This window comes from Bos taurus, chromosome 6, assembly GCF_002263795.3.
Source record: "Bos taurus isolate L1 Dominette 01449 registration number 42190680 breed Hereford chromosome 6, ARS-UCD2.0, whole genome shotgun sequence".
NCBI lineage: Eukaryota > Metazoa > Chordata > Mammalia > Artiodactyla > Bovidae > Bos > Bos taurus.
Window position 1 is genome coordinate 105,550,255 of NC_037333.1, and position 12,006 is coordinate 105,562,260.

Below are 12,006 nucleotides of genomic sequence, written 5' to 3' on the forward strand. Positions count from 1 at the left end.
ACGGCTGAGTGACCGAACAGCAACATGTCTAGGGGTTCTTGTTATTTTGTGAAAAGTGCACTGTTCAGATCACAACACCCTCCTCTTCCAAATCTTCCAATATCCCCCACTGTCCTCAGTGCCATGCCTACAACTATAAAATGATGTTCATGGACCAAGGTACCAGACTCTCCTGCAGTTTTATCTTGGTCACTCCTGCAGCCTCCAGCCCTGGGATGATGGTGCTGGTCAAGCTACCATTTCCCAGGGGCACCATCTTGCTTTCAGGTTCTTAGCATTTGCACAAGCCACCCCCTCTGACTTCCCTTTCCTCCCCCCTCTGGGGCTGCTTTCCACCATCTGCCAGGGTTCATGTGTTTCCTGTTCTGTTAATGTTCAGGGTATTATTCTAGAGACAGTAGGAACACTGCAGGCTTTGAGTAGGAGAGGATTTGAGCATTGACGTTGATCCTCCTCATGGGGAGTGGCTTCAGTCACTGATGTCGAAGTAAGTGGAAAGACTTTATGAAGGAGAAATAGAAAATAGAGCATGGGATGAGGTGACAGGAAGTGCAGGGCAAAGAAGAGGAGACAAAAAACGTTCCAAGTTGATGTCTCAGAGATGGAGTGAAACTCAGAAGCTTCAGTGTCACAGAAGCCAAGGGGGGACAGCAGAGGTTTCCAAAAGAAAGCCAACAATGTGAAATGGTCTGAAGGCTGTAACTAGACAAGCTATAAATATAATATCAAATAATCAGGCACACCCTGGGGAGTAGCTCAGGATGAAGATCTGGTCATAAAAGGCTAAGAAATGGAGCAATCTTCCTGAACAGGTACACATATAAGGCTTAGTTCTGTGGTTACATCATGTCAGTTATATGAGGAAAAATACTGAAAAATCTTTAACTGTAATTTCATTGATTCTTGGATATGTAGTTATAAATATGTAGAGTAGATCTAGTTAAGTATGTATAGTACTATGCATTCTTTATGTGATAGGTATTGTATATGATAATTTATATTTGTAATTATCTCCTCTATTGACTATATTTCATTTCTATATGTTTATATATATTATATACATGCATATATAATAATGATTATAATACTCTACAATAACACTATAAATATATTAAATTTATAAATAATACTATAAAACTATAGTGATGTCATGATGATGCTGGCAGCTAAGGTTTACTGAAAACTGCTCTCAAGATGCCAAGCACTTTATACACATTTTATTTGATCCTTATGTAAGGTTTGAGGAGGTATTTTATCCCCATTTTACAGGTAAGGGAATTAGGTTATAATTATCTAAGTGGATCCCCTGACACATCACAGCTAATCAGCGGAATACCAAAAAGCCAAGGCCACATTCTTGCTATAAATACACCAATCTCCAAGTGCATAAAGTGAATTTAAGGAATTTTCTGGAACCTGTTCTGCCAAAAATATTCAGCCATAATTAAAGCCTTAAGACTCAAGCACAGAACATTGCCAAAGATTAGAAAGTGAGAAGGCCAAGACATGTGGCTGGTTTGGGGGTTTATCATTTAACACTCTGCAATGAGTTTGTCACAGTGAATTTGGGCAACCCTGTAATTTGAATTAAATTATCTTACATAAATGGGAAACATGTTTTGACAAAACTGAGACAAACCAAATAGGAAAATATGAAGTCATTCAACTGAGATTCTGTTTTCTCAATGCTTTTTGGGAAACAGGCACACAGAAAGGGAGGGAAGGGAGCCTTGAAAGTGCCCAAATGTAGTGGGAAGGACATTATATGGCATGTACATTGCCCTTCTAGCACCATCCACACAAGGGGCTCCTGGAAATAGGTCTTCTAAGAGCTATTTTTCCCTTGAGAAAGAGACTCAGGGAGTGTCATAGTTGATTAGCCAAGAAGAGACAGGGTTGGAGCTGGCACAACCATGGCACCATTAGACGCAGCAGAGGTCAGCCGTGTGTGGGATTCCTCAGGGAGAGGGAAGGGAGAGTCCTTGAGGCAAGCACCGCCCAGCCACCTATGAGTCCTTTGTAGTCCCTTCTAGAAAATAAAGAGCTACAGTGGCTCCTCGAGGCTGCTGTGATCTTTTGAAAACAGCACTGATCTTTAATACAGGTTCTGGCACTTTCTCCACCTTGTAATTGAAACCTTAGCCTCAGTTTCCTTATCTAGAGAATGAGATAGTTTTGCTAATTCCTAATATGTTCAAGATACTTTGTTATCAGATGTATTAATTTCCTACTATTACTATAACAAATTTGAATGAACTCAATAACACACAAATTTATTCTCTTACAGTTCTGGGGATTGAAGTCTGATATGGGACTCACTGGATTTAAATCAAGGTGCCAGCAGGGCTGTGTTCCTTCTAGAGATTCTAGGGGGAGAATGTATTTTCTTGCCTTTTCCAGCTTCTAGAAGCTGCTACCAGTGCTTGCCTTATGGCTGTCTAGGGCTGACTCTGAGCCTCCTGTCTCCCGCTTACGAGGACCCTTGTGATTATTGTCAACCTTCCCTGATAATCCAGAATAATTTCCCTATCTAAAGATTCCGAACTTAATTCCATCTGCAATTTTTTTTTTTCCATATAAGGTGACAGAGACACAGATATTAGGGATTAGAAAGTGGATATATTGTGGTGGGAAGAGCATTATTCTGTTTACCCTAACAACTTATATGTACTTAACTTAGTAATTTGATAGCAATATATTATTATATATAATGTGTATTAATAATTTAATTATATCAATTCTGAGAGCTAAGTTTCATTAAAATTTATTGGTGACCTGTCATTTATTCACCCATCTGCTAATTAAATAACTCATTCGTTTTTGTATTTCCTCACTCAACAATGACAGTTGTATTGGTTAGCTGAGGATAAGTATTGATATTCCATTGGTCCTGAGAGCCTTCCTGTCACTTCTAAACAATCTATTCTAGTTCTCGGCACACAGTAGAGTTAGTTGCTTAACAACTAGTTTCTGTTTGTGATGATGGTTATAGTAGTGATTTGATCTGATCACAGTTATCCCAAGTCCTCTCTTTTTTTGATCACTGGTAGCTTTGGAACCATTTCTTTTTTTTTCCCCACACATTTCCACTTGTTTTGAAGTTGAGTCTGGTCATGTGGTTCAGTCTGGCCAATGAAATGTGAGCAGAGATGCAGCATGCTATGTTTGAGAGAATGTGTTGAAAACCAGTGTGTGATTGGTGTGAGCATACACTTAGATGGAGCCTCTAGCAGTCTGGGTCTACCCACCCAAACCTGTCTTGAGCATGAAGCTCAAGAAACAGATACAGTTCTGTTATGCCAAGCAACTGAAATCTTGGAGCTGTTTGTTACTACAGCATGATCTATCACATCCTGACTATTTGAGCATTTATCATCCCTGCTATTTCTTAAAGAGGTAAGACGTAAAAAGCCAACTGTACCTTGGGCAGACCTATAGGAAGGACATGAATCTTGAACAAAGCAGAAGGAAAGCACCTTCCATTGCAGCCTCCATTTCTACTCTAGCCTCCACATTTGGTCTCCAAAATAGATCCTTAGGGTTGATTTTACTATTTTCATTTAACAAATAAAGAAACCTGCATTTACAGATGTTTAGGAACTTGAGAAAGTCACACAGCTGATAAGTGCTACAACCAAGTCTCAAATCTAAAACTATTTGAAAACCCATTTTCAGTGACAACCTCCCCAGCAGTGAGAAATTACAACCCGTGACCTATGGGCAGAAAACTCTAGGATGACTACAGAATCAAGGCCAACATGCCCTGGAGAAGCCATTACCTTGTTCTCCTTCATTAATGCCTCTTCCACTGCCTGGCGACTGTATTCTCCAATGTACCACTCGTTGTGCTGGACATCCTGCAGTACAGGTGAAATGGTGAATGCTTTAGGGTCAACGGGAAGGACTGTTAATTAAAGTTTACTTTTGTTCCACTAGTGCAAATCATGGGGCTTCCCAGGTGGCACAGTGGTAAAGAACCTGCCTGCCAATGCAGGAGATGCCAGCGACGTGGTTTCTATCCCTGGTTGGGAAGAGCCCCTAGAGTAGGAAATGGTAACCCACTCCAGTATTGTCTGGAAAATTCCACGGACAGAGGACAGTGGGATATGACTGAGTGATGGAACACAGTCATATCAGTGACCAATCACAGTTGAATTTATAGCAAATATGCAGTAAAAAAACATCAGTGACCGATCATAGTTGAATTTATAGCAAATATGCAGTAAAAAACTGCCTATCCTTGATCTTGAAATGGACACAGACAAAGTAACAGCAGTTTAGGAATTGTAAAATTGACATAACAGATCTGTCATTGAAAGTAACCAGAAACGTTACTCCATCTACTGAGAAAGGTGTCTTGGCACCAAACTCGAAATGGATAACAAACCTTTTATCATCAATGCTTTCTGAACTTGCACCTGCTGAAGCTTATTGAGGTGAGTGTATGTTATTTTTGATCCCTATGAGGCCCTAGTCACCATAAAAATAGCAGGGGAGGGAAAGATAGGTGTAGATTGAGAGCATCTTTAAAACTTTTTTAAAATTAATTTTTAAATTTTTATTAAAAATTTTTTTTATTCATTCATTTATTTATTTTTGGCTGCACTGGGTCTTTGTTGCTGCATGGACTTTCTCTAGTTACAGCGTGCAGAGGCTACACTCTAGTTGCAGTTTGAAAGCTTCTCATTGTGGTGGCTTCTCGTTGCAGAGCATAGGCTCTAGGGCACGCTGGCTTCAGTAGCTGTGGCACATGGACTTGGCTGCCCTGTGGCATGTGGAATCCTCCCGGACCAGGGATCGAACCCATGTCTCCTGCATTGGCAGGTGAACTCTCAACCACTCTACTACCAGGGAAGTCCTGAGAGCATCTTTATGTCAATTGCCTAAACTCACCTGTGGTAGGACTGGGATTTGAACCCTGGTCTGTCTGGCTTTCTCTCTGTGCCAAGGTATCATATTTATACAAATTTATTTCTTTTGATTATAAAATCGACCACATCAGACAGGAGGTAGGGCAGTCAGGGAGATGTACCATGGATCTGCAATTCCTTTACTGAGTTCCAAGGATAATAATATTAAATAACCCTTTCCATGAGTCCAACATCTCCAAGGCCCTCCCTCATTCTTATCCCAGTCCGTGGCCACAAGAATCCTGTAGGACAGATGTTGTTAGGACAGTGGAGGCTCAGGAAGTCAACTTCTGTTCCATGTGGCAAGAACTAGGGCTTTGACATCAAATCTTTGGTTTTCAAAATCCCTGGTCCTCCCAGCACAAACCTGATCTTGCAATGATGGGTTCACCAAGCACATGAGCATCACTGGGAAAGGCATGGGCTAGCTTCCCCCCCAACTCTACCCCCTCACTTCTTGCCCCCACCAGATCTGAGGACGGGGGCCTGGCCAGCCAGCTGTGCTCGCTCTTGTCTGGACACACATGGTTTCAGGGCTTGACATGAGCTAGCCCTGCTGCCTGGAATCTGTTTAGGCTCCTCACTCCTCCTCCTCCCTGGTTCTGCCATTGTCTTCCATCAAGCTTGGGGGCAGAGTCACCTCTTACTTGAGGCATCCTTTGGAATGAATCCCTTTACCTAGTCCCTACTGCCAGGGGTGGGTGTGTGCTGGAAGGTCCAGAGGTAGGAACTGCTCCCCTTCAGCAAAGTCAGGTACCAGGTTCCAGAACAAAGGGCAGCCCAGAACCCCACTTCCCTGTGGGAGAGGGAGCTCTCTGTGCTGAGAAAGGTCTGCTGCTTCTGGGGAGCTTCTCTGCCAGCCTGGGAGCCTGGCAGGGCTCAGTCACGCTGTGTTGCTTCTACTCTGATTTTGTTAGTCGAAGCTGGAGCTACTTCTTCCCTAGTAGCTCAGTTGGTAAAGAATCTGCCTGCAATGCAGGAAACCCCAGTTCAATTCCTGGGTTGGGAAGACCCCTGGAGAAGGATAGGCTACCCACTCCAGTGTTCTTGGGCTTCCCTGGTGGCTCAGTTGGTAAAGAATCCTGCAATGTGGGAGACCTGGGTTTGATTCCTGGGTTGGGAAGATCCCCTGGAGAAGGGAATGGCTATGAGAGATTTCATAACTCGGTAGTTCTCCAGGTGTGATCGGAGTGTGAGCTGGCGTGTTTAGGTGCTGTTCAAACAGTGTGAGGCAATTCTGAATGACCTGGAGGGAGAGATGGGCCCCTTTCACTTTTCTTTCCAGCCCTCTGAATAATCCAACAGGGGTGCTTCATTTTGGTGCTTAATATCACTATGACATTTCTTTTATTTTTTAAAATATCTAGATTTTTTAAATGGATGGATTGTATTTATTTATTTTTCATGTGTCTGTTCATTTATTTTTTGGCCATGCTGCACAGCATGTGGGACCCTAGTTCACTGACCAGAGCTCAAACCTGTGCCCCCTGTACTGGAAGTGCAGAGTCTTAAACCCTGGACCATGAGGGAAGTCTCTTGTTCTGGCATCCCTAATCTCTCCTTATGCTGAGGTCCATTAGTGAGTGATGGCATCCGACTATAATATAATAGCCTTGTTTTGTTTGAGCTAAAATGAATTTTTTTTAAAGCTGTGATAAAACCATGTGTGTGTGCTCAGTTGCTTCTGACTCTTTGTGACTCCTGGACAGAGGAGCCTGGTGGGCTACAGTCCATGGGATCTCATGGGCAAGAATACTGGAGTGAGTTGTCGCTTCCTACTTCAGGAGATATTCCTGTCGCAGGGATGGAATCCAAATCCCTTGCATCTCCTGCACTGGGAAGTAGATTCTTTACCACTGTGCCACCTGGGAAGCCCCTATACACAACATATGATTTACCATGTAACCACTTTCAAGTGTACAGTGCAATGACTTTGAGCACATTCATATGGCTTTGCAGCCATCACACTATTCCGCTCCAAAACATTTTCATCATACCAAACTGAAACACTCTACACGTTCAACAATAACTCTGCTGGTAACCACCATTCTGCTTTCTGGCTCTATGAATTTACTTATTCTATAAGTAGACTCTATACTGGTCTTTTTGTGTCTGGCTTATTTCACTTAGTGTTATGTTTTTAAGGTTCATCTATTTTGTAACACATCAGGATTTCATTCCTTTTTACAACTGAATAATGTTACTATATTTCATTTATCCATTTATTTGTTAATAAACATTTGGGCTCTTTATACTTCACAGCTATTATAAATAATGCTGCTGTCAACATGAGTGTACAAAAGTTTGTTCAAGTCCCTGCTTTCATTTCTTTGGGTGTATACCTAGAAGTAGAATGCCATGGTTAGTTTTAAGATTACTTTCTATGTATGTATGTAATACTGGTTTAATAGAGCAGTGATGTAAAATGAAAAAAAAAGTTAAAAGATATTACTAAGTATAACATTATTATAGATAATATACAGATAGGCCACAGATCATAAACATGCATTCAGATAGTTGAAATCAGGAAAGTCCTGGTTTAGTGCAAGCCTTTCCCATGCCTGAAGAATCCAGGTTCTGGGAGGGGTGTGATTTTTGGATAGATACCTAGGTAGGACTCTGGGATTCCAGTGCTTATGAAGATGATGAAAAGGAAGCCAGGTATGTAAGACGGGGCAATAGAAGAGCCATGCACAAACATTTCTATGCTCATACCACGTGCAAACTATGTGCAAAGTCAAACTTAAGAGTACGAGACTTCTTTTAGACTTAAGGTAAAAATTAACACTAAGTATAAGGACAACCAATGGCACTTGGAACATTGCAGGAATATGAGCAATTGTTCCAGTAGTCACGTGTGGATGTGAGAATTGGACTGTGAAGAAGGCTGAGCACTGAAGAATTGATGCTTTTAAGTGGAGTGTTGGAGAAGACTCTTGAGAGTCCCTTGGACAGCAAGCAGGTCAAACCAGTCCATCCTAAAGGAGATCAGTCCTGAATATTCATTGGAAGGACAGATGTGGAAGCTGAAATTCCAATATTTTGGCCACCTGATGCGAAGAACAGACTCTTTAGAAAAGACTTTGATGCTGGGAAAGATCTTCAATCTTCTCCAGGAAGATTGGTCCCCAGGAGAAGGGGACGACAGGAGATGAGATGGGTGGATGGCATCACCGATTCGATGGACATGAGTCTGAGCAATCTCCGGGAGCTGGTGATGGACAGGGAAGCCTGGCGTGCTGCAGTCCATGAGGTCACAAATAGTAGGACATGACTGAGCGACTGAACTGAACTGACTAGAGATATCCTATGTGCTCTGCTCCTGCTTAAAATCTTTTGCAAGCTCTGTTGCAGAACTCTTAGCCTATGAGGCTATGGAATGGAGACCCAGAAGGAACATGTCCTTCTGTGCCTTATCATGAAAGACTTTAAATTAATGTTGCAACGTGATGGAGGGAAGAGGGTAGAAACTAAAGAAAGTTTTATCCCCCCATATAGGTGAGTATAAGTGCAGCACGGCCTGAGAAGAACTGGTTGTGGGAATGGAGAATATTTTAGAAAGAAAGCAGGAAATAGATGAAGGACAAGCAAGAATCCATCTACTATTACATCTGTTTGCATCTCTGCCCCTTTTTACATCTCCCCTGGGGCAGAGACCATAACTTCTAGCACGTTGTCTGGTATAGAGTAAGTGCTCAGTAAATGCTTGCTGAACGGTTCAAATGAAATGAGCATACAACTTGTGAATCTTTTGTTGGAGAAACAATTGCAATATGTAAATCTTCATCAATTGTAAAACTACTGAACAAGCAATACACATACAACACAGTTCTAAATATCTCTATTTTTTGGATTAACTTTTAAAAAGCACTTTTAGAATATGGAAATATACAAATTGCAAATTTTAGTGAAATGGCAAGATGCAATGTTATACAGCGAAATATTTTTAAAAATATTAACCCCCAATAATATATAGCCAGAAGGGGGAAATCTCAGCGCCAATCGTAATGATCTCCTTTTTAGGCATTGTTCAAGAAAGCTCTCTTTAGGTGCTGTGTGTGCATGGTCAGTTAGTTCAGTCGTGTCTGACTCTTTGTGATCCCATGGACTGTAGCCCACCAGGACCCTCTGTCCATGGGATTCTCCAGGCAAGAATACTGGAGAGGGTTGCCATTCCATTCTCCAGGGGATCTTCCCAACCCAGAGATCGAATCTGCATCTCCTGCATTGCAGGTGGATTCTTTACTGCTGAGCCACGAGGGAAGCCCCTATTTAGGTGCTAAGGTCATCTAGAAAAGTACCATAGGAAGTGTCTGTTTTACCTTGCCATCAGACCTTCTGGGGAAAGGTTTCTTCCTGCTTGTGATTTTATGAAGTAGTGGATTTTCCTGAGGGCCAGAGCCGGCTGGAGACTGACATCTCTGAGGAGCATAGGATGGCATGCTTTCTTTATGATCTGGGAAAAGTAAATTCACATTTAAATATGACTATGATGGAACCCATCACTCCCTCCGGTGTTTATGGCAACTTAGTCTCTACCACCATCATCTCACTCTTGAGAGCAGTCTCCTCAGGACTGTTCTCTTGTTTCAGATTTTGTCCCTGTCTCCCTAGGGCATCTGGAGTCACCTTCAAAAAATGTAATTCTGACTTTACTATACACGTGGTACACATCCTTCCATGATGATCTGGAAGAAAATGCAAATATTTAAACTTCTGTCAATAAAGTCCTGTATAATCTTCCTCTTCTTATTTCTTCATCCATCCTCTACTGTCCATGCTGTCCTGGCTGTAATGAACTTTGCTTAGTTTCTTAAACAAGCCAAGCTTGTTTCCAACTCAGAAAACAACATTTATTTTAAAATGCAAAAGAATAACTTTTTGTTTTAATGGATCATCTTTTATAACCTGAAATAATGACTAATAGACAAATTATGGTTACTCAGACTTGGGCACTTGGCAGATGCTTTACTAAAAATGAACAAAGTAAGCCTGTCACTTCATGGAAAACAACTGGCAGTATTTGTGGCCAAGTTTAAAATTAGACTTTTCAAGGGCAAACTGGAGTTTGGAAAAACTTGTATCTGCCACAGTGACTTAATAGCATATCCACAGTTGGACTTTTCTGATGAGATTGGAGGCATTACTTACAAATGTGATTTAAAAATATTATATAATAAAATATGTTAATGTGAGAAAGATCTGCTCACGTTTGTGAATCATTGTTTTCCAAGTGACTAATATATGATGCTACAAAATCATGTCTGGGTAAGAGTCTTTAAAAGGGAAGATAGACCAATGGATTTCATAGTAACAGAATACAAAAAATTCATTGAAAGGATTTTGATTTCACATGGCACCTAAGCTTTAAGATACTACTACTTTGTCAAGTTTTGATGTGGTGTATTCTCTAATTCAATAAAAATAACATATTTTCACTGTGTCATTCCAGTAAACCTAATAGAAATGAATTTCAAGAAATTAAGGTCACAAGGCAATATTAATAACCTCAGATATGCAGATGACACCACACTTATGGCCGAAAGTGAAGAAGAACTGAAGAGCCTCTTAATGAAAATGAAAGAGGAGAGTGAAAAAGTTGGCTTAAAACTCAGCATTCAGAAAACTAAGATCATGGCATCTGGTTCCATCACTTCATGGGAAATAGATGGGGAAACAGTGGAGACAGTGACAGACTTTATTTTGGGGGACTCCAAAATCATTGCAAATTGTGACTGCAGCCATGAAATTAAAAGATGCTTGCTCCTTGGAAGAAAAGTTATGACCAACCTAGACAGCATATTAAAAAGCAGAGACATTACTTTGCCAACAAAGGACTGTCTAGTCAAGGCTATGGTTTTTCCAGTGTTCATGTATGGATGTGAGAGTTGAACTATAAAGAAAGGTGAGTGCCAAAGAATTGATGCTTTTGAACTGTGGTGTTGGAGAAAATTCTTGAGAGTCCCTTGGAGAGCAAGGAGATCCAACCAGTCCATCCTAAAGGAAATCAATCCTGAGTGTTCATTGGAAGGACTGATGTTGAAGCAGAAACTCCAATACTTTGGCCACCTGATGTGAAGAGCTGACTCATTTGAAAAGACCCTGATGCTGGGAAAGATTGAAAGCAGGAGAAGGGGATGACAGAGGATGAGATGGTTGGCTGGCATCACTGACTCAATGGACATGAGTTTGAGTAAGCCCCAGGAGTTGGTGATGGACAGGGAGGCCTGGTGTGCTGCGATTCATGGGGTCACAAAGAGTCGGACATGACTGAGCGACTGAACTGAACTGACTGAGGGTCACAAGGAAGAAGTCAGTTGTTAGAAGGAATGCTTAACAAAGATATTTATAAATATGTTAGTAATTTTAAGCAAGAATTAACTGTATAAAAATGACAAATCATTGAGAGCATGAAAACAGCATCATAATAAAATTCTGGACAATGATAACATATAAAATGGAAAAGGAGTTATTAATGTGAAGGCAGAATTATAAGTTATTTAGTCTTAATTCAGTCTAGAGAACATAAAAGTTATAATTCTGGTCAGTAGCTTAATAAGAACTTTGAAAGAATGGAATACTTTTCACACACTATGTTTTTTAAGGCAAGGTGCTAAATAAAACATTAGCAAACATTTATATGCCAGTTACCATAACCTTTAAGTTATATGTGTATTTATTCTGTTTCTTTTTTGTCATCAAAATGCCAGATTTGTCTGTAAGTTTACTAAGAAGAGCAGAGCACTCCTGAAACACTGAAAGGTCCATTTTGAGGATTCCAAGGATTGTGACTTTTAATGTGGAGTCTGAGAATATAGGGAATACATGTGTCAAATGTTTGTTGTAGAAAAGCATTTGGTCACTTAAAGCTTAAATTACATTGATCATGGTAAGTTAATTTCACTCACCAACTTACAACTACAAATAGGAATAATGATAAAGACATCTGTCTTTTCCAATTTTATTTTATAAGGCTAAAACTCTACTTTCAGACGCACTGCAGAATCCACCATCAGAACAAAAGCACCTTATGTTTTCTGTATTGTTGAAAAGAGGATATGAACTTCAGAGTTTTAAAATTCGAGCATGCTATTTG

At 40.7% G+C, this 12,006-nt stretch overlaps 1 protein-coding gene across 2 annotated transcripts in view; it reads right to left on the bottom strand.

The window, feature by feature from the left end:
* CLNK (cytokine dependent hematopoietic cell linker) overlaps window positions 1–12,006 on the bottom strand; it is a 208,312-nt gene that overhangs the window by 14,574 nt on the left and 181,732 nt on the right. For both annotated transcript variants that reach the window (XM_002688459.6, XM_059887816.1), the window contains exons 16-17: window positions 9,233–9,366; window positions 3,780–3,857 (exon numbers count right to left, since the gene is read on the bottom strand). In XM_002688459.6, coding sequence (XP_002688505.2) covers window positions 3,780–3,857; window positions 9,233–9,366 — 212 coding nt within the window. The remainder of the gene's footprint in view (window positions 1–3,779; window positions 3,858–9,232; window positions 9,367–12,006) is intronic.